The sequence below is a fragment of the Saimiri boliviensis genome, chromosome 11 (assembly GCF_048565385.1).
Source record: "Saimiri boliviensis isolate mSaiBol1 chromosome 11, mSaiBol1.pri, whole genome shotgun sequence".
Lineage (NCBI taxonomy): Eukaryota > Metazoa > Chordata > Mammalia > Primates > Cebidae > Saimiri > Saimiri boliviensis.
Window position 1 is genome coordinate 87,520,596 of NC_133459.1, and position 22,465 is coordinate 87,543,060.

Consider the following 22,465-nt stretch of genomic DNA (forward strand, 5'->3'; position numbering starts at 1 on the left):
CTTTACTCTATCCTACTTGCCACCCTTTTTTTTGGTCTCCCTCTATCTCAAACTATTTCCCCTAATCTTCTTGCCAACCCTCCCCCGCTCCCTCTCACCACTCTTTTCCCCCTCCATTTACCCACTTTTCACCCGCCATCTTTTCTTTCTCCATGATCTTTTCTGCCCCCTTTTTCACAAAACCTTCTCTCCCTCCCACCCGCTTTTTCCGTCTCTCACTTGCCACCCTCTTTTCCTTTCTCCACCTACTCAAAAACTTTTCTCCCCACTGCCTTTTCACAAAACTTTCTTTCCCTCCGGCTCGCCACCCTCTCTTCTTCTACCTCTGCACCCTTTTCTTTTCTCTTCACACTTGCTACCCTCTTTTCCCCTCCATCTACCCAAAATCTTTTTACCTACGATCTTTTCTTTCCCCACCATCTTTCTTTTTTCCCCACCGTGTTTTTGCAAACTCTCTCCCTCCTGCTCGCTCCCATTTGTCCCCCTCACCACTCTTTCCTCCTCCCACTTGCCACCCTCTTGTACCCTTCCATCTACCCATAAACCTTTTACCCACCACCGTTCTGCAAAACCTTCTTTCCCTTCTGCTCCCCACCCTGTTTATCCCCCTCCATCTACCCAAAAACTTTTTTCCCACCATCTTTTCCCCAACGTCTTTTTGCAACGCCCTCCCTTCTCACCATCCTCTTTTCCCTTTAGCATTAACCACCGACTTTACCCTCTTCCTTATACTCCCAAACTATTTTTCCCCTGCTACCGCTCCAGCCACCGGTGCAGTGTCTGTCGCCGCCACCAACTACAGCGAGGGGACCGCGGTACTAGTCTGCACCTTATTGCCAGTCCTGGTCCTCTAAATCTTAACTCCACCAGCAGACACAGGAACCCGAAAAGACCCAACTTCTCCTCAGCATCATTTATATACTGAGGTTATGCACACAGGGGTTCCTGGACTGCATGTTATGATTGGATGAGAAAAAAACTCCAGGCTTTCTGTGATTGGACTTTATTATCCTGCTCTGATTGGATGAGAGCAAGTCTTAAGTCAACCAATCACAGCATGAAAATAAAGTCCAATCAGAGTAGGCCTAGGCATTTTTCTCTCATCCAATCAGAGTAGGCCTAGACATTTTTCTCTCATCCAATCAGAACATGTAGTCCAGGAACCCTATGGCTGTAACCTCAGTATATAAAGCATGCTGAGACGGTGCCAGGCTAGTTCAGGCTCTCCCCTGTCTGTCATCCAAGCTACTCAGCTCCTGGCTTAGAGATCTGGGAGGTCTGCTGCCGGCTGGAAGCTGGAACCCGCTGCACTGCCTCCCTGTGGTGGGAGTGTGCTCGCAGAGGTAGTAGGGCAGCTGGCAGCCGGAGCTTCTCCTGCTGGGCTGGAAAAGGAGGAAAAGGGAGCGCCACCTGCTACATGCTGGAGTCTGCAGCCTGCGCCACTGCGGCTCGCTCACTGTGGTTGAGGGTGACATCTGAGACTGCAGCTCAGCCAGAATGACAGAAACATGGCACGGTAGGTGTTATCCCTGACCGCACTGCCCACCTCCGGGGCAAATTGGGTGTCCTTTTGGAGCTGCACTGCCCGAGCAGTGTTTGAGGGAACTGTAGGAGTTGCATTGCTGGCGGCGGGGCACGTTGGTTGGCTATCTGTCGCTACACTTCCTGCAATGGTGGGGGTGGGAGGCAGGTTGTGTGCACTAACTTGTACTACCTGCAGTGGGTGGGGGAAGGTTAGGGACGCTATTTTCTGCTGCACTGCCATGGCGGGGTGCTGGTTGGGTGGAGTTATCCCGGGTTACAATGCAGGCAGTGGCAGGTGATTTAGGGGCCTTGTTGGGTGCTGCAGTGCCTGTGGCTTTGGGTGCACCATCAAGGGCTGTGCTGCCTGTGGGTGGGGTATGGGGGCAGGTTCGGGGCACTATTGAGTGCTGCAACATCTGTGGTGGGATCTGGTTGTGGGTGCTGTCAGGTGCTACACTGCCTGTGGGGCGAGGAGTGGTTTAGGGACAGTATTGGTATTAAATTGCTTGCAGCTCGCACAGGGTGTGTTAGGGGTGCTATTTGGGGTGCTACGCTGTCCACAGCAGGGGGTAGAATAGGAGTACTATCACGGGCTTCACTGCCAGCTGCATTGGCAGACTGCAGAGGTGGCAGCAAAAACGACAGCGGTGGGCCCCAAGGAAGAGACTGTCCTCCTCTTCCTGGATTCCAGACTCTAGAGAGCGATCTCCTCCTGCTTGTGCAATTCTGAGAACGGCTTGGCCCCTGCACTCGCCATGGTTCCTAGGCCCAAGCCCTCACGCTCTGTGTTGTGGGGATCACTTGGGACCACTGCTCAGGGAGATTAGTGGGAATCACAGGGATTAGGGGACAGGACACTGTGGGAGGAGGAACAGGACACTGTGGGTGGAGGCGTCAGGAACAGGAATTGGCACTTGGGTGGGGAGGGCTGGCTGCTACTCCTGCTCCCCAAGGAACACAACCCTGTGGGCCCAGCAATTCCTGGCCAGCTGGACCATGCCAGGGGCCAGTTTCAGTGAAGGGACTTACACCCACCCCAGGCCCCAGTTCTTGGCCAGCTTGTGCCAGAAGGAGAGACTGCACTTTGGAGAGTGGGTGTGAGTGCCTTCACTGAAACTGACCCATGCCACCCAGTGGCCAGCATGACAAGGTGAAGCTCTAATGCTACCACTCTCTGCATCCTCTTCCTAGGCTTTTCTGGCTTTGCTTGCCCAGCTACTCCCAGCCAGGCTGGAGGAGGATGAGAAGAAAGAGTCAAATATGGTATGCTGGAGGCTGGAGCCTGCAGATGACCCGGCTCTGTGGCTGGCCTCATGTGGGTGGCGGAAGTGATGGAGGCTGCAGCTTCACTGCAGAAGAGTGGTAGGAGGGCGCCCAAGGGGCCAGGTGATAGGAGCCTTGCAGGGTGGGCTGGTGCATTGAGGGTGACAGTGGTGGTGGTGGTTGCACTGGCATCTGCGTTAGTCGTGGCAGCAGCAGCAAGTCTGGGGGTAGGGAAGGGGGAGTAGGAGCGCTGCACAGCCCAGCCTGGCCTGGGGTGGGGAGGAAGCTGCAGGTGCTGTACTGTGGGCCTTGGTGGCAGTGGCAGAGGCACAGCCAGGGCAAGGAGGAGTCCTCCCCCTTCTCCTGCAGTCTCTGGAGGGTGCCCTCCTCCTGCTGGTGCCTGAGTCAGGTATGAGAGGTAGCATTGTCTCATTCTTAACGAAATTTAGGGTGTGACTCTATGTTTTAGCTTGTTTTTTGTTGTTGTTGTTGTGATGGTTTTAGACTTTTTCAAATTTCATGAGTCAGGGAAGGGATGAAAGTTATCATAGTAGGCTTTCTAATTCCCACACCTGCTCATTTTTCTTTTTTCCAGTCTGTAATTTCTTCTCATCTTATTGCTCCTCTTCTTTTTTCTTTTCTTTTCTTTTTTTTTTTTTTTTGAGACAGAGTTTCACTCTTGTTACCCAGGCTGGAGTGCAATGGTGCGATCTTGGCTCACTGCAACCTCGGCCTCCTGGGTTCAGGCAATTCTCCTGCCTCAGCCTCCTAAGTAGCTGGGATTACAGGCACGTGCCACCATGCCCAGCTAATTTTTTGTATTTTTAGTTTCACCATGTTGACCAGAATGGTCTCGATCTCTTGACCTGGTGATCCACCCGCCTCAGCCTCCCAAAGTGCTGGGATTACAGGCGTGAGGCATTATTTTTCTTAAATGAGCTGATCCTGAGACACAATTTTCATAATTCCTGGAAGATTTTCTTCTGTAATAGAAGTTTTGGTTAAAATGACTTTCTTTGACCTGAATCAAATTATGGAATTATGTTGAAATACTAACTGCATTCCATTTATTACATCTATTAGCCTTTAAGCCAAAATTCTGCCAGTTATTTCTCATCTTAGTGTTGTGATCACAAGGACCAAAAGCAGGTACTAATACTGGCTGTCTGCCCAATAACATAGAACACAAGGCACTTCAGCCACTTGAAGGCAATAGCTGCAACTAGGTCAGGGCACATGTTGTTTTTTTTTTTTTTTTTTTTTTTGAGACGGAGTTTCGCTCTTGTTACCCAGGCTGGAGTGCAATGGCGCGATCTCAGCTCACCACAACCTCTGCCTCCTGAGTTCAGGCAATTCTTCTGCCTCAGCCTCCTGAGTAGCTGGGATTACAGGCACGCGCCACCATGCCCAGCTAATTTTTTGTATGTTTAGTAGAGACGGGGTTTCACCATGTTGACCAGGATGGTATCGATCTCTTGACCTCATGATCCACCCGCCTCAGCCTCCCAAAGTGCTGGGATTACAGGCTTGAGCCACTGTGTCTGGCCTGTATATATTTTTTAATCACTCACACACTCAGAAATCCACATTAAAAAATATCCATTTTGCATAGAAGAAGAAAGAAGTGACTCAGTCCCACCAAGGGGGATTCCCGCCTCATTCCCTCGAAGCACTCTCTACCCAACCACCCTTCCTTGCCACACACAAACATGCTCACACCCATGCACAGTGATGATGTGTCCACTTCTCCCATCCATTCACCACTCCTAGAAAAACTGTACTTGCCTTAACTTTATCAAGCTATCTGATTGCCTGAATATTTATAGATATTAAAATAAAAAACTAATTGCAACTCAGAATACTGCAGTAGCACCCAATTTAATGTCTAAGGCAAGCAGGCTGCCAAGCACACTGAGAGAGGCAAACCCTCCCACACTCTTCATAATGGAGCCATGATGAAGATCAGCTTGAAGAATCCTCAGAATAGTAAAACTAGCACTACCATAGGCCCACAATCACAATGATTGGTATACATAAAAAAATTAATATATTAAAAAGATAACTGCACTCCCAAATTTACCTCAGCCCTATTCACAACAGCCAATATATGGAGTCAGCCTAAGTGCCCATAGCAGATGAATACATAAAGAAAATATGGTGTGTATACATAATGGAATACTATTCACCCATAAAAAAGAATGGAAATCTGTCATTTTCAGCTACATGGCATAAATGGGGGTCATTATGTTAAGTGAAATAATCCAGGTGCATAATGAAAAATATTACATGTTCTCACTCATATATAATAGCTGAAAAAGTGGATCTCATGAAGGCAGAGAATAAATTGATGGTTGCCAGAGGCTGGAAAAGGCTGCAGGGCATGGTGGGGAGGGGTGTTGATAATGAGAAGTTGATTAATGGATATAAATATGTAGTTTGGTAGAAGAAATTAGACCTACTATTGGAATAATAGGATGACTATAGTTCAGAACAATCTACTGTACATTTCCAAATAGCTAGAAGAGAAATATTTGAATGACTCTAACATGAAAAAGACATACTAAGGTGATATAGACATCCCAATACTCTTATTTCATCTTTAAAAATTAAATAAGTGTATTAAATTATTACCTGTACCATGAAACTGTGTATCATATGCATCCATTGTAAAAAATGATTCACAGGAAAATAATCACTAAGGCAAGTGATGGTAGCACAGTGATAGTTTCTGAAATGCATATTTAAAAATTGAGAGGCACAAGAATTTATATGCCTGGCACCATTTGTAATATCACCTAAAATTACTCTTCCAAAAATGTTATATTTTTCACTTTAGAAAGCAAACATTTTCATGTTTTTCTCATGAGTTGAATATAACTAATCGACACACCTTCTAGCTGCATCTTCTGTGTGTAAGTAGAAAGATAGTTACCAGAGGCTGTGAAGGGTAGTGACAGGGTTGGAAGACATATGACAGGTTAATTGGTACAAAAAAACATATAAAGAATGAATAACACTTAATATTTGATATCAAAGTAGGATGGCTATAGTCAATAACAATCTAATTGTCTGTTTTAAAATAACAAAAAGCATTATTGGATTTTGTGACAAAATGCTTGAGGGGATAGATATGCCATTCTCCATGATGTAATTATTACTCATTGCATGCCTATTAAAACACTCACGTACCCCATAAATATGTGCACCTACTATGTACCCACAGAAAATGAAATTTAAAAATTAAAAAAAAAAACCCTACTCATTACCAAGCAGCAGATGCCTGAAGCAGTCAGACCCTCTGAGGTCCCACAGCAGGTGAGAGTGTTTAGAAGTTCTCTGTAGAACTCTGTGCAATGAAATCAACCCCTCAAAAGCTGTAAAAAGTAAATGGGGCCATACCCAAGGTAATTTCACCTTTGTCATTTAGAAACCTAGAGCCACAAGTAAACTCTGAATCTATTACTTCCAAATTGCTTAACCTATTTTACACGTAACAGTCAAACCTGATTCTGATTCAAAGGGAAAACTTCAACTTAAAATACTCTGTTTTTGAGGTTTTTCTCTTAGCAAATGTGTACTTTATTAAGTACTTTCGAATGATTTGGTTTTGGTTTGTTTTTTCTAAATCAACCCAAACACAAAGGTGGATTTTTCTCCAGGCTGTTGAACCTTGAGTTCTCCCCAGAAAATGCCTCCAGGACTGGCAGAGCCAATGAGAACTGAGAACATGTCATGTAGCTTAAGGCATCTCCTGAAATTACATGAGCTTCAGGCTCCACAAAACCTGGCTCTATCCATGCCTATTACTCTATGTTGAGTAGTCACATGACTATGTAAGCTATTTTTAGAAAAATGTTGCTGTTTTCTGTGTTTCCAAAAATATCCTGACTGATACTTCTTGGAGGTGCATTCAAATAGAAAAAACAAAGGGCCGTTTACTAGTTTGAAGGTTCTTTCCAAAAAGTTTGAGTTCAATTATCTCCCGGAACACTTTGTCCTGTATCTCACATTTCCCCAGACAGGGTTCACTGAGGAGGGAATTGGAATTCCCTCCCACTTTGGCATTTACTGTGCATTTTGTCCAAACAACAGCCCTGTAACCCCTCATCAAAAAGAACAAGGCCAGTGTTGTTAAATCTATTAAAGTATTAAAAGAACAAACTTTCTTGTACTTAATCAATTGCCCCTGTCCCCCTTCTCTAGCAAAATCTGTTAATTAAATCAAGGGCCACGAACCCATTCAACAAAAAAAACTACCTGCAGCTAAAACTGCCTCAATCAAAGGTCGTCCAGGCTCTCACTGTCCCTTAGAAAAAAGAAGTAAAAACTTCCTAGCCAGAAGCAAAACACGAATATTATCACCCAGGCCAGTGCAAAGGTCAGACCATATATAAAAATGAAATTTGACTCAAAATTTATAGCAGTCTGCCCAGAAAACCAGTCCTTTATCTAAAATAAGGAAACCAGCCTGTTATGTCAGACTTGCAGGAAGTCAGGTTGTTATCTCCAGAGACAATACACAAAGCTATGCATTAACTGCTCTAACATTCAGCCCCAAATGATCAGTATTTGATTAATAACCAACAGACCTCTAATGTTTTTCTTCACTTCCAATTTAGTATGAACCAGAGAAAGCTAAATACGCATCTCCTACTAGTCAAATAGGATGCCCTGCTTCTAGTGAGCCTGCCTACACCTTCCCCAGGCCATCAGCCTCCGATCAGGAAATGCCTGAAACCTTCCCATTTTCCCACTGTAAAGCTTTCCCACTCCTCTGTCTGCTTTTGAGTATGTCAAAAAGCAAGTGAGGGTGGCTGACTCCCTTGTTATAGCAAGCTTGGGCCAAGTAGCTTTTGCTTTTCTCATTTGGTTGGTCTTTTATTTCTACAAGTAACAGACAGGAAAATTTAAAGGGGAATCCTTCCCTAGTCTTTCATAATAGAGTAGTCCCCTTTTTATGTGCTGGGGATGTTTCAAGACCACTGAATACCGGAAACTGTGGGTAATATTGAACCCTATATACACTCCCTCTCTCCCTGTATGTATATATAGATACACACACACACACACACACACACACACACACACACACGCCTTTTCTTTTTTTTTACTTTATCTTTAATTAGCTTTAGCTCTTTTTTTTTTTTTTTTTTTTTTTTTTTTTTTTTTAAAGATGCAGTCTTGCTCTGTCTCCCAGGCTGGAGTACAGGGGTGTAATCTTGGCTCACTGCCTCCCAGGTTCAAGCAATTCTTGTGTCTCAGACTCCTGAGAAGCTAGGACTATAGGCATGTGCCACCACACCTGGCTAACTTTTTAAATTTTGGTAGAAATGGGGTTTCACCATATTTCTTGAACTTTTGACCTCAAGTGATCCGCCTGCCTCAATCTCCCAAAGTCCTGGGATTACAGGCATGAGTCACTGTGCCTGGCCATATACTATGTATTTTTGATCTGATAACTTGTTTGGCTACTAAGTGACTAACAAGTAGCATCTATATTGTGGATATGCTGGACAAAAGAACATTCACCTCCTGGGCATGATGGCACAGGATGTTGTGAGATTTCATCATGCTACTCAGTATGGTGTGCAATTTAAGTTGTTTTTGTAGTCTTCCATTGAATAGTTCAAACCATGAATGACCACAGGTAACTGAAACTGTGGAAAGTGAAACTGTGGATAAGGGAGGACTACCGTATTGTTGAGTCAGACTCATTAGACAATCATAACTCTTGATTCACCATAAGAAATGCTGCAGATATATGGGTTAAAAAATAAAACTGTTCAAAGATAGGGTCATGGATGTCCTTTAATTTGTAACTTCCAAAATGATCATGAAACAGTGCCCCCAAAGAGTTAAAAGGAACTCATGATTAAGAGAAATTGTTTTCAGTACCCAGTAGATAATTTTTTCAACCATTGTGCATTCCCTCCCCATTCATAGTCCCCAGTTTCTACTGTTCCCATCTTTATATCCATGTGCACCTCAAGTTTTGCTCCCATGTATGAGAACATGTGGTGTTTGGTTTTCTATTTCTTCATTAATTTGCTTAGGATAATGACCTTCAGCTGCATTCATGTTGCTGCAGAGGACATGATTTTACTATTTCTTCTGGCTGTGTAGTATTCCATGGTGAAAATATAGTACCATAATCGTATTTAATCTTATTAGACCACTGTCATATATGTGGTCTGTCATTGACTGAAATGTATACAGTGCAAGTATATATATATATATATATATATATATATATATATATATATATAGTGTTAATCCATTTTGTGTATTATTAGATTTGATTTGCAAATATTTTATATGGGAGTTTTGCTTTTTTTTTACTTGTTGACGTTGCTTGTAATTTTTTTTTTTTTTTTGGATGTCCCTGTTGGGTCTTAGAATCAAGTGTATACCCACATCATAAAACGGGTTGGAAAATGTTCCTACCCTTTAAATTCTCTGGAAAACTGGTGTTTTTCTTCTTAAAGTCTGGTAGACATTACTGTTAAAACCACGTGGGCCTCTTTTTCTTCATGGGAATGTTTTCAAAGTACACTTTAAATTTCTTTAAAATCTGAGTATGGGACTACTCAGATTTTCTGCTGTCTTATGTCAGTTTTTAATAAGTTGGTTTTATAGGCGTTTGTCATCTCACTTTCCTATTTTGGATGTAAAGCTGTTCATAATATCTTTAATGTCTATAGTGCCTAGTAGTTTCCATCTTTACTTTCTGACATTGGTTATCTGCTAGTTTCACAAGCTTATCAATTTTATTAGTGTTTTCAAAGAACCATCTTTTGGCTTTGTTAATCCTCCCAATGGTGTGTTTTCTTTCTCATTACTTCTTGCTCTTTGTTTCCTTCAACTTCTTTTTTGGCTTAATTTTTAAATAATTTTTTGAGATTGAGATAAGCCTTAACGATTGATCACTGATTTCCAGCCTTTCTTCTTTTCTGATTATACATTTTAAACCTTAAATCTTTCTCATAGTATAGCTTTAGTTGCAGCCCACAGGTTTTGGATCTGTCTCTTTAAGTCTGGCAGTTGGAGATCTGACCATTAAACCATCCAGTTACAACATGGCATTATTTACCCAGAAGAGCATGACCAACAGAACAGTAGAATTTGTAAGCTTTGAGTGGGTGATTGTGAATGTCATAATAGGTAGATAGATAGATAGATTATATTTTGGGTGGTGGTAGCAGAGGGCTTACATGTCATATCAAATTTCACAAGGTCTTCATTACTTCTCAAAAGCAATGATTTCTGTTAATGGAAATGGAGAGTTTGCTATGACAGCTTTTTATATGGATCATCCTTAGTAAAAGATGATTTAATTTTTGAAATCAAAGGGAAAAATATTGTTTTAGGCTTTTTTTCGAGACAGGGTATTGCTCTGTCACTACTTTAGAATGCAGTGGTGCAATGTAGCTCACTGTAACTTCAAATTCCTGAGCTCAAGTGATCTTCCTACCTCAGCCTCCATGTAGCGAGTACTTACAGGCATGTGTCAACACATATGGTTAATTTAAAAAATATTTTGTGGAGATGAGGTCTCACTATGTTGTCCAGTGTGGTCTTAAATCCTGATCTCAAGCGATCCTCCCCGATCCGCCTCCCAGAGTGCTGCAATATTTTAAACCCTGTGCTGGGTCACGTGTTTGTCTTCTATCTTGGGGTTTAGAAAGTACATGTCCAGAAATTGAGGGCGTGGTTACATTAGCCTTAAAAATGTAATGTTTTATAAAAATCAATGTATCCTTTTTCTGATTGAAAATTTAACACAAGACCTGGAATCTTTTTGCAGCAGTAAAACTGCTTTTATTATAGATCTTTGCCATAATGAATGATAACATATCTGGCCCAAAATAGTACTGTAGTTTTTTAGGAAAACAGTCAATCTGCGTGAAATATGTGTAGAAATAATTTAGTGTATCAGCCCATATTGGCAATAACTTATCTCTAATGTTTTTTGTTTTTTTATAGAAAATTTGTACTACTGGATATGGCAACGAAGATTGGAAGCTGGATTTTGAAGAATTTATGAAGTACCTTAAAGACCATGAGAAGAAATGAAATTGGCATTTAAGAGTTTGGACAAAAATAATGACGGTGTGTCTTTCTTTTGTATTTATCACCAGCTATGAAGAAGCATTTCTCATGCTTCCATCAGTCTAAAGGATGCTTGTATAATCTCTCTGGGTTTACATGATAATTATTATTTGTGTTAATACTTATTTTTCTTAGTAATGTGATTTTTATTTAGAGTTCTTATTATTTAGTGAAGAAAACATATAGATAGCTTTTTTTTTTTCATTACTTTGAAATGTAATGAATTACATTGCTGAATTAAAAACTGTGGGCAGGGCCTGTTGTAAATTTTAACTGTGGAACATTATGCTGATTTGACTTAAACCTGTAGTTTAAAAATAATAATTACATTTTCTTGCCCTCTAGTAAAGAGAGATTCGTTTTTATTTCTAGACAGGAATGACAATTGTATATTCTCAAATTAAAAAAAAAAACTTTCAGATTATCTTGCATTTGATAGTATTTTTGAAAGAATTAATTTAGAGAAGATATTCTCTGATCCTGGAAATTAAGGAAAAAATAGCATTTAAACATTTAAGTATGTGCCTCCCAGTTGTGATTATGACTTCTCTATTTCGATTAATAGATTGGAGTTTGTCTTAATCTGTTTACAGTTGCTATAACGTAATACCACACACTGGGTAATTTATGAAGAAATGGAATTTATTTCTTATGGTTCTGGAGGCTGGTAAGTTCAAAGTTGAAGGGCTGAATCCGGTGAGGGCCTCTTACTCTGTCAGCGTGCTACCTCAGATCTCTCCTCCTCCTCTTATAAAGCCACTAGTCCCATCATGGGGGCCCTACTCTGAAGACCTTATCTAATTCTAATTAGAAAGAGAGTCTCAAAGCCCTCATCACCAGAGGCAACCTTTAACAGGAAGAGAGAATTTATAAAATTATAATGCAGCCCCAATCTCCTCCCTACTTGTAAAGAGTCAGAGTCATTTCATTTACAGACTTCTTATTAATGAAACAGGCTAAACAAATAGATTGAGAGGAAATGTGGTTCATATCTGAGGTCAGCAAACTTTTTTGTCCAGAAGTCTAGATAGTAAATATTTTAGCTTTGTGGGTCATATGGCCTCAGTTGTAGCTACTTATCTCTGCTGTGGTACCTCAAAAGCAGCCATGGACAATATGTAAATGAATGGGTGTGGCTGATTTCCAGTATAATTATATTTACAAAAATAGTTAATAGACTGTATTTGGCTTGAGGGTTATAGTTTGCCATCCCCTGATTTACACTGAAAATTAAAGTTAAATTCAAAGCAATTTCCCTCAAACAAACTAAACTCTTTAAATGGTTTTGGTGATTAAAGTTCAAGTCCATGACTCTCAGCCAGGAAGAGCTGAGTTTGGGTTGGACAGTAGTACTGTTGGAATATTTGTCACCCCCAATAAGTCTTACAATATATGCCCCCAAGTCTAGCCTTAGTCCAGTCTTCTAGCAAAATTCAGCTTTCCTTATTGCCTGCAAACTTTCATTCCAACATGGATCCTCTGCAGTTCAGTTGCAGATCAGATTGTCTGTGTGCTGTTACGGGAGGCAGTAGCTGAGAGATGTAGCTACCTTAAGATCAATTGGCAGATAATCAGAGGTCGATCATCCCAGTATGTAAGTTGTGTACACATCAACTGTTCATTTCATAAAATTCTAAATGAAACAGAGGAAATAATTAAAGATTAAATTGTAATGGTTTATTTGTAGCAAATCTATGCAATATTCCCTTAATTTACCATGTTTGTTTATTTTAAAACAATGTGGCATTAGAGGTTTATATTTTTATTTTTCAGACTTCCTTAATATAAAACATGTACAGTTGATCCTCATTCTGTGGGATTTCTGTATTTGCAAATTTGCTTACTCACCAAAAGTAACCCCAAAATATATATTCACAGTACTTTCCCAGGCATTCATGGACATGCACAGAGCAGTGAAAAACTTGAGTTGCTCAGCATGCATATTCTTAGCTAGTAGAATAAGGCAATAGTCTGTCTTCTTGTTTCAGCTCTCATACTATTAACTGATAACTATCCCTTTCAAGGTCTATTTTATGCCAGTTTTTGCATTTTTGTTTTTTTTTTTTTGGTAATTTGCTTTTTAAAATGTTCCCCAAATGTAGTGCTGAAGTGCTGACTAGTGTGCCTAAGTGCAAGAAAGTCATGGCATGCCTTTTGGAGAAAATAGATGCATTAGATAAGCTTTGCCCCAAATTCAATGTTAGTGAATCAACAAATACTTTAAATGAGGTGTCCTCAAACAGAAACAGACAGACGAAAAGTTATGTATTGATCAACTGATGGAAGTGTTGTGATCAGAAGCTCACAGGAACCTAACCCTGTATGTCCTTTATGAACAATGGTTCAGTGTTTGCTAAGTCAGTGCAATGAATATAGAACTTTGTAGAACATGATTACTGTGAGTAATGAGAATTGACCATATCTCTTTAAGACTGCAGTTCTAAAGGAGACTATTCAGAATGATATTTGCATAACTTAATTGCTAACAGATGCCGGCTCTCACTGTCCTTACATGATCAAGATTCTCATGCTGCTCCTTCCTTCTCTTCAGGAGGATTCTCTCAGAATCCTATCTTCTCTCCAAGGTCCTTTCTCCAACAAAGTCTGTCGTTTCACCACTGACAGTAATTTTTGTCTTCTTCTTTTTCTAGAGAAGTCTGCTGCTCATGCTGCTTCAGCACCAGACCCTCTCTTACTTTGTTTTGTTTTACTCTGTTTCATGTACCGTAATCTTAGGATTCTCATGAGTCTGTGAGCTGCTAGAAGAAAATACAGCAGTACTTATATTTATGGCTTCCATTTTATTTTATCTTTTCTCTTTCTTCCTCTGTTCTGATTGTTCTCCTATGTCTACAAACATGCTCTAATTTCCTTAACACTAAAATTTTCTGTCTTTTATTGTTCTTTTATCCTTGCTCCCTTTATTTTTACTGCCAGATTGTTAAAAGAATAGTCTATTTCCTCATTTTCTACTTCTCTTTAACTCCATTATATAGTATGATGTTTTGAGTGGTAAAATGTCTAGTAATTTATTAAAAATGTAGAATTAGGTACTTTAAAAATGAGTAGATCCTAGTTTAATTGAATTTATCTCAGAGTTAGAATATCTTGATCTGGATCTTAGTTCTGCTACTTCTTAATCACATTATTTGGTAAGGCCACTTGAGAAGTCGGTCTCTTTGGAGGAATATTATTTATCTATAGGGCTGTTATAATTACTGAATTTTTAAAAATGTGTGTTTATTTATTTGATGCATTTGTTAAATATTGATGTTGGGATAGGCATTTAAGCAAATCTGTAACTCACCTAAGTGCATAATTTTGCCCTAATCAGTGTAAAGCTTTCTATTAAATGAGAGATTTGAAATTCATTGTTTCTGTGGTTCTTGTCAGTTCTAAGTTTTATTTTTTGCCCTTTTTATTTCTTTAAAGGAAAAATTGAGGCTTCAGAAATTGTCCAGTCTCTCCAGACACTGGGTCTATCTATTTCTGAAAAACGGGCAGAGTTGATTCTTCAAAGGTAAGCTCTTCATCTTGGTCAACAATTGACTTTTTGCTTTAATATGCTGCATCAGATGTGTTTCTAAGTGTGGCTTTAAAACATCTCACTAGTCTTCATTATGTATATCTAAGATCTTTCTTTTTTCCTCTCATTCGTTTTGTTTGTGTACATTTATCTAAAGTATAGGAATGGGAAGTGTAACCTCAGACTGGACTCTTTCTTGTGAGGCCTCAAGAGATAGTGGAATGGCAGGAAGTACAGTTTTAACTCTGTAGATAAGGAGATAAGGAGTTTTGGTGTTACTTTTTTATTTGGTTTCTAATGTGACATTAAAATTCATTGATTCAAACTAAGAAGCCTAGCAGATTGATCACATTATTTAACCTACATGTGACTGGAAAAACAGGAAATCACTAAGCTCTCCTGGCTAACAAAGAAATACCTATTTTAACTTTCGGAAAAGAGAGATCCAAATTTTAACTTTATTGTCCGGGGCAATCAGTTTGACTATATAAGCCAGACTTTTTGAGCCTTAATTTTTTATTTCTCAGGACAGAGCAGTGATCTCTGCAGCCCAGGTGCTCTCAAATACTCTCTTGCTACAAACACAGGGCAGGGACTGATTTTTTATGAGAACATAAAACAGAAAAGGACAATTACGTTGTATTAATATTGCTGTGAATGTTTTTAGTCCTCATGTTGTCTAAAAAAAATTTCTAATTTTCATCCCTTCTCTCTCAGCATAATTTCTTTGATAGACAGCTGCTCAATAGAAAAGCTCAAAGTCTCAAGGCCGAGCACATAATGACTTTTGTTAGCACTGGATGAGAAGCACTTTCCTGAGGAAATGGAACCTGAAACATGAAAAGATAAATAGAAATTTAGACAGTGAGAGATATAGAGCATATAATATTCTGCTTCTAAAGTCAACATTCTTCTAGGAAAGTGAAGGTTTCTCCCTGGCTGTTAGGCCAGAAATCATATTATTATATTTTTTATGACAGCTTTAAAAATAATGCAAATTCTAAGCCCAAGCTTCAGAAGTAGACTAAGAAGTATTAGCTTAGCTGCCATAACAAAATACCATAGGCTGGATGCATTAAACAACAGAAATTTATTTTCTCACATGTCTGGGAGCTAGAAGATTAAGATAAGAGTGCCAGCGTGGTTGGGTTGTGGTGAGGTCTCTCTTTCTGGCTTGCAGATGGATGCTTTCTCACTGTATTGTCAGATGGTAGAGAGAGAGAAAGAGACCTTTCTCTTGCTTCCTCTTACAAGAGCATAGTCCTGTTAGATCAGTTTCATTCTTATGACTTCATTTCACTTTACCCCCTAAAGATGCTATTATCTTCAGATATAATCACATGAGAGGTTAGGGCCTCAACATTTGGATTCTGGAGGGATATAGTTCAGCCCATAGCAAAGGTTAATAAAGAGGGTTGGATATTTAAAAGTAACTACATAATTTTTAATGTAAGTATTTTATGAGGACTTTTTTAAAAATTTTGAGACAGAGTCTCACTCTGCTGCTCAGGCTGTAGTGTAATGGTGTGATCTTGGCTCACTGCAACCTCTGCCTCCCAAGTTTAAGCAATTCTCCTTCCTCAGCCTTCTGAGTAGTTGGGACTACAGGCATGCACCACCATGCCTGGCTAATTTTTTAAATTTTTACTAGAGACAGGATTTCACCATATTGGCCAGGCTCATCTCAAACTCCTGACATGAGGAGATCCGCCTACCTCAGCCTCCCAAAGTGCTAGGATTACAGGAATGAACCACCATGCCAGGCCAGCAGCTTTATTGAGATGTAATTCACATACCGTAAATTCACTTTTCTAAATTGTACAATTCAGTGATTTAAAACATTTATTTATTTTTAAATTTACAGAATCACATGTATCATGTACAACATGATGTTTTAAAGTATATATACATTGTGGAATGACAATGTATATATAATTGTCTAGCTAATTTACATGATACATCTCATAGTTATGATTTCTGTAGTGAGAAAACTTTACATCTATTCTCTTAGTATTTGTCTTTTTTTAAATTGCATTTTAGATTTTGGGGTACATGTGATGAACATGCAAGACTGTTGCATAGGTACACACTTGGCAGTGTGGTTTGCTGCCTTCCGTCCCCTCACCTGTATCTGTCATTTCTCCCCATGCTATCTCTTCCCACCTCCCCACCTCCCCGCCCCTCCCCCATTTCCCCCCAACGGACCCCAGTGTGTAGTGCTCCCCTCCCTGTGTCCACGTGTTCTCATTGTTCAACACCCGCCTATGAGTGAGAATATGCAGTGTTTGATTTTCTGCTCTTGTGTCAGTTTGCTGAGAATGATGGTTTCCAGGTTCATCCATGTCCCTACAAAGGACGTGAACTCATCGTTTTTGATGGCTGCGTAATATTCCATGGTGTATATGTACCACATTTTCCCTATCCAGTCTATCATCGTTGGGCATTTGGGTTGGTTCCAGGTCTTTGCTATTGTAAACAGTGCTGCAATGAACATTCGTGTGCACGTGTCCTTGTAGTAGAATGATTTATAATCCTTTGGATATATACCCAGTAATGGGATTGCTGGGTCAAATGGGATTTCTATTTTTAGGTCCTTGAGGAATCGCCACACTGTCTTCCACAATGGTTGAATTAATTTACATTTCCACCAACAGTTTAAAAGTGTTCCTATTTCTCCACATCCTCTCCAGCATCTGTTGTTTCCCGATTTTTTAATGATCACCATTCTAATTGGCGTGAGATGGTATCTCAATGTGGTTTTGATTTGCATTTCTCTGATGACCAGTGATGATAAGCATTTTTTCATATGTTTGTTGGCCTCCTGTATGTCTTCTTTTGTAAAGTATCTGTTCATATCCTTTGCCCATTTTTGAATAGGCTTGTTTGTTTTTTTCTTGTAGATCTGCTTTAGTTCTTTGTAAATTCTGGATATCTGTGGTGATATCCCCTTTATCGTTTTTTATTGCATCAATTTGGTTATTCTCTCTTTTCTTTTTTATTAATCTGGCTAGTGGTCTATTTTGTTGATCTTTTCAAAAAACCAGCTCCTGGATTTATTGATTTTTTGAAGAGTTTTTTGTGTCTCTATTTCCTTCAGTTCTGCTCTGATCTTAGTTATTTCCTGTCTTCTGCTAGGTTTTGAGATTTTTTGATCTTGCTCCTCTAGCTCTTTCAATTTTGATGATAGGGTGTCAATTTTAGATCTCTCCTTTCTTCTCATGTGGGCACTCATTGCTATATATTTTCCTCTAGAGACTGCTTTAAATGTGTCCCAGAGATTCTGGTATGTTGTGTCTTCGTTCTCATTGGTTTCGAAGAACATCTTTATTTCTGCCTTCATTTCATTGTTTATCCAGTCAACATTCAAGAGCAAGTTGTTCAGTTTCCATAAAGCTGTGCGGTTCTGAGTTAGTTTCTGCATTTGAGTTCTAACTCGATTGCACTGTGGTCTGAGAGACTGTTTGTTATGATTTCTGTTCTTTTGCATTTGCTGAGGAGTGATTTATTGCCAATTATGTGGTCAATTTTAGAGTAGGTGTGATGTGGTGCTGAGAAGAATGTATATTCTGTGGATTTTGGGTGGAGAGTTCTGTAAATGTCTATTAGGTTTGCTTGTTCCAGGTCTGTATTCAGGTCCTGGATATCCTTGTTGATTTTCTGTCTGGATGATCTGTCTAATATTGACAATGGGGTTTAAAGTCTCCCACTATTAGTGTGTGGGAGTCTAAGTCTCTTTGTAAGTCATTAAGAACTTGCCTTATGTATCTGGGTGCTCCTGTATTGGGTGCGTATATATTTAGGATCATTAGCTCTTCTTGTTGCAGTGATCCTTTTACCATTATGTAATGTCCTTCTTTGTCTCTTTTGATCTTTGTTGCTTTAAAGTCTATTTTATCAGAGATGAGAATTGCAACTCCTGCCTTTTTTTGCTCTCCATTTGATTGGTAGATCTTCCTCCATCCCTTTATTTTGAGCCTTTGTGTATCCTTGCATGTAAGATGGGTTTCCTGGATACAGCACACTGATGGGTTTTGGCTTTTTATCCAATTTGCCAGTCTGTGTCTTTTGATTGGGGCATTTAGTCCATTGACCTTTAGGGATAGTATTGTTATGTGTGAATTTGATGCTGTCATTTTGATGCTACCTGGCTGTTTTGTTGGTTAGTTGATGCAGATTCTTGATTGTGTTGATGCTCTTTTACCATTTGGTGTGTTTTTGGAGTGGCTGGTACTGGTTGTTCCTTTATATGTGTAGAGCCTCTTTCAGGAGTTCTTGTAGAGCAGGTTTGGTGGTGATGAAATCTCTGAGTGCTTGCTTGTTCACAAAGGATTTTATTTTTCCTTCACTTATGAAGCTTAGTGTGGCTGGATAGGAGATTCTGGGTTGAAAGTTCTTTTCTTTAAGGATGTTGAATATTGGCCCCCAATCTCTTCTGGCTTGTAGGGTTTCTGCTGAGAGATCTCTGTGAGTCTAATGGGCTTCCCTTTGTGGGTAACCCGACCTTTCTCTCTGGCTGCCCTTAGCATTTTCTCTTTCATTTCAACCCTGGTGAATCTGATGATTATGTGCCTTGGGGTTGCTCTTCTTGAGGAATATCTTTGTGGTGTTCTCTGTATTTCCTGGATTTGAATATTGGTCTGCCTTGCTAGGTTGGGAAGTTTTCCTGGATAATATCCTGAAGAGTATTTTCCAGCTTGGATTCATTCTCTTCATCACATTCAGGTACACCTATCGGACGTAGATTAGGTCTTTTCACATAGTCCCACATTTCTTGAAGATTTTGTTCATTCCTTTTTGTGCTTTTTTCTCTGTTCTTGCCTTCTCTTTTTATTTCATTGAGTTGATCTTCGACCTCTGATATCCTTTCTTCTGCTTGGTCAATTCGGCTGTTGAAGCTTGTGCATGCTTCATGAAGTTCTCGTGTTGCGTTTTTCAGCTCCATCAATTCACTTATACTCTTCTCTATGCTGTCCATTCTCGTCAGCAGTTCGTCCAATCTTTTTTCAAGGTTCCTATTTTCTTTGCGTTGGGTTAGAACATGTTCTTTTAGCTCATTGTAGTTTCTTACTACCCACCTTCTGAAGTCTGATTCTGTCATTTCATCACCCTCCTTCTCCATCCGGTCTGGTTCCCTTGCTGGTGAGGAGTTGTGATCCCTTTTAGGAGGAGAGGTGTTCTGGTTTTGGGAGTTTTCATCCTTTTTGCGCTGGTTTCTTCCCATTTTTGTGGGTTTATCCACCTGTTGTCTGTCTCTGTCCCAGGGAGTTGGAGCTTTATGAGTTTCCGTTGCACTACTGCCTTTTTTTGATTTTTCTTTCAGGTCTGACCCGCCCAGCTAGCAGCATGCCTAGCCACTGCCTGCCCGCAGGGGCTTTGCTGAGCTGCTGTGGGCTCCGCCCAGCTGCCCTGAGCTCTTCCCTGTAGTCCTTTTTATATGGGCGCAGTTAGAACTGTCTCCGCAACGGTGGCCCCGCCTCTGTTATGGCGGATTCTCTCTGTTGTGGCAGGTTGTCTCGGCAACGGCGGGTTGCCTCGGCAACGGCAGCCTGCCTCCGTAGCTGTGGAGAGTCTCAGTAATGGCGGAAGCCCCTCCCCCAAGGAGCCGGACCGTCCCGGTTCAGCTGTGCTTGGTTTGGAGGGCTCAACCCAGAGGGTTTCCAATTACTGTTTTTGTTTTCGTTGTTGTTGGGGGTGGAGGGGTGGGACCAACCGAGCCTGATCACCTGGCTCCCTGACTCAGAGTCTTTTCTTTTAAGTTGAAGGACCCCGCGTTCCGGTCACTTGTTGAAAAGGCGCCGGGATCTCCCGTGCTGCGACTCACGGAGTCGGCTCGAACTGTGGCGCCGGCTCCTGGCGGATTTTTTGCCTAGGAATCTCCTGGCCTGACTCGCTATTTCAGATGAATGGGCAACTCTGCCGTCTCAGGGCTCTGCTCGCCAGCTAAGAGGGCTCCCAGACCAGTGGCTTTTGTATGGAGAACCGCAGCAACAGGGCGTGGTCACAGCAGCCGCGCGGGCGGAATCAGCCCCACGGGGGCCAAAACAGCTGGACCAGCTGGGACTGCGACGCTGGCGACCCCTCTGCCTGGGTATCTCCTGGTCTGTGGGCAATAAGAGTTCATCTGGAAATGCCGCGTCCACTCACCCTCTGCACTTTCACTGGGAGCTGAAGTCCTGAGCTGTTCTTAGGCGGCCATCTTCCCAGCATTCCCCCTCTCTTAGTATTTTTCAATAATTTTTTTTTAAATTGTGTTCATCATGTTGTACAGTGGAGCTCTTGAACTTATTCCTCCTGTTGAGCTGAAAATTTGAGTCCTTTGGCCAGTATCTCCCCAAACCATACCCCACCCCCAAACTATTCTGCTCTCTGATTCTATGAGATCAACTTTTTTAGATTCCACATATGAGTGAGATCATGCAGTATTTATCTTTACCTGGCTTATTTCATTCTTGTTGTTGCAAATAACAGGATTTCCTTCTTTTTTATGGCTGAATAGTTTTCTATTGTGTATGTATAGCACATTTTCTCTATTCATGCATTGGTGGACACTTCGGTTAATTCCATATCTTGGCTATTGTGAATAGTGCTATAATAAACATGGGAATGCACAAGCCTTTTTGACATACTGATTTCATTTTATATATGTATATATATGTGTACACACACACACACACACACACATATCCAGTGGTGAGATTCCAGGATCATACGGTAGTTCTACATTTAATTTTTTAAGGCACTCCATACTGCTTTCAATAATGGCTGTATTAATTTACATCCTCACCAATAAGGCACAAAGGTTTCCTTTTCTCTACATACTTGCCAACACTTGTTATCTTTTGTCTCTTTGATAATAGTCATTCTAAGTGTGGTATGAGGTGATATCTCATTGTGGTTTTTATTTGCATTTCTGTGGTAATTAGTGATATTGTGCATTTTTTTCATGTACTTTTTAGCCATTTGCATGTCTTTGAAAAATGTGTATTCAGATTTTTTGCTCATTTTTACTTAGGTTATTTGTTTTCTTGCTATTGAGTTGTTTGAGTTCCTTAGTTTGGATATTAACCCTTTATCAGATGTATAGTTTGCAGATACTACCCCCCATGCTGTAGGTGTCTCTTCACTCTATTGATTGTTTCCTTGGCTCTGCAGGATATTTGCAGTTTGATGTAGTCTTACCTGTGTATTACTGCGTTTGTTGCCTGTGCTTTTGGTGTCATATCAAAAAAACCATTGCCAAGTCTGATGGTGTGGAGCTTTCCTTCTATGTTTTCTTCTAGTAGTTTCATAGTTTGGGGTCTACATTTACTTCTTTAATCCATTTTGAATTGATGTCTGTATACTGTGTAAGATAAGGGCCTAATTTCATTCTTCTGCATTTGGATATCTAGTTTTCTCAACATCGTTTATTCAAAAGACTGTTTTCTATTGTGTATTCTCAGTAACTTTGTCAAAAATCAGTTGCTTGTAAGTGTGTGGATTTATTTCTGGGCTTTCTATTCTGCTCCATTGGTCTGTGTGTCTGTTTTTACACCAAAGCAGTGCCCTCAGGGCAGATGCACCAAGCATAATTCCAGTTTATGATGAGGTGTTTGGTTAGTAAAAGTTTTTCAGCACTTATAGGCCTAACTTTCCCGCAGGGGGAAATTTTTATGCCAGCTCTTTTTTATAAATCTTTATCTTAAGCCCAAACCTCATTAACCATACTCTTTATGCTACTTTAGCTTTGTAGTATATTTTGAAGTTAGGTAATGTGATACCTCCAGCTTTATTCTTTTTGCTCAAGGTTGCTTTAGCTATTCAGAATCTTTTGTGTTTCCATGTGAATTTTAGGATTATTTTTCTATTTCTCTGAAGCAAATCATTGGTATTTTCAATAGCAGTTGTATTGAATCTGTAGTTTGCTTTGGATAGTATGGTCATTTTAACAATATTAATTCTTCCAGTCCAGGAACACAAGGTATCTTTTTATTTATTTGTTTCTTCAGTTTCTTTCATCAGTGTTTTACTGATTTTCTTGTAGAAGTCTTTCATTTCTTTGGT

The 22,465-nt window shown here is 40.4% G+C and overlaps 1 protein-coding gene across 3 annotated transcripts in view; it reads left to right on the top strand.

Moving 5' to 3' along the window:
- Nucleotides 1-1,302: 1,302 nt before the first annotated feature.
- Nucleotides 1,303-22,465, top strand: part of LOC120363104 (mitochondrial adenyl nucleotide antiporter SLC25A24-like) — a 49,737-nt gene continuing 28,574 nt past the window's right edge. Inside the window, exons 1-4 of one of the 3 annotated variants that reach the window (XM_074381161.1) lie at nt 1,303-1,516; nt 2,716-2,787; nt 10,771-10,896; nt 14,329-14,416. In XM_074381161.1, the coding sequence (XP_074237262.1) occupies nt 10,857-10,896; nt 14,329-14,416 (128 nt within the window). In that variant the 5' untranslated portion in view covers nt 1,303-1,516; nt 2,716-2,787; nt 10,771-10,856. Of the gene's footprint in view, nt 1,517-2,715; nt 2,887-10,770; nt 10,897-14,328; nt 14,417-22,465 lie in introns of all 3 variants that reach the window. The other 2 variants (XM_074381160.1, XM_074381159.1) reach the window with 2 other exon arrangements.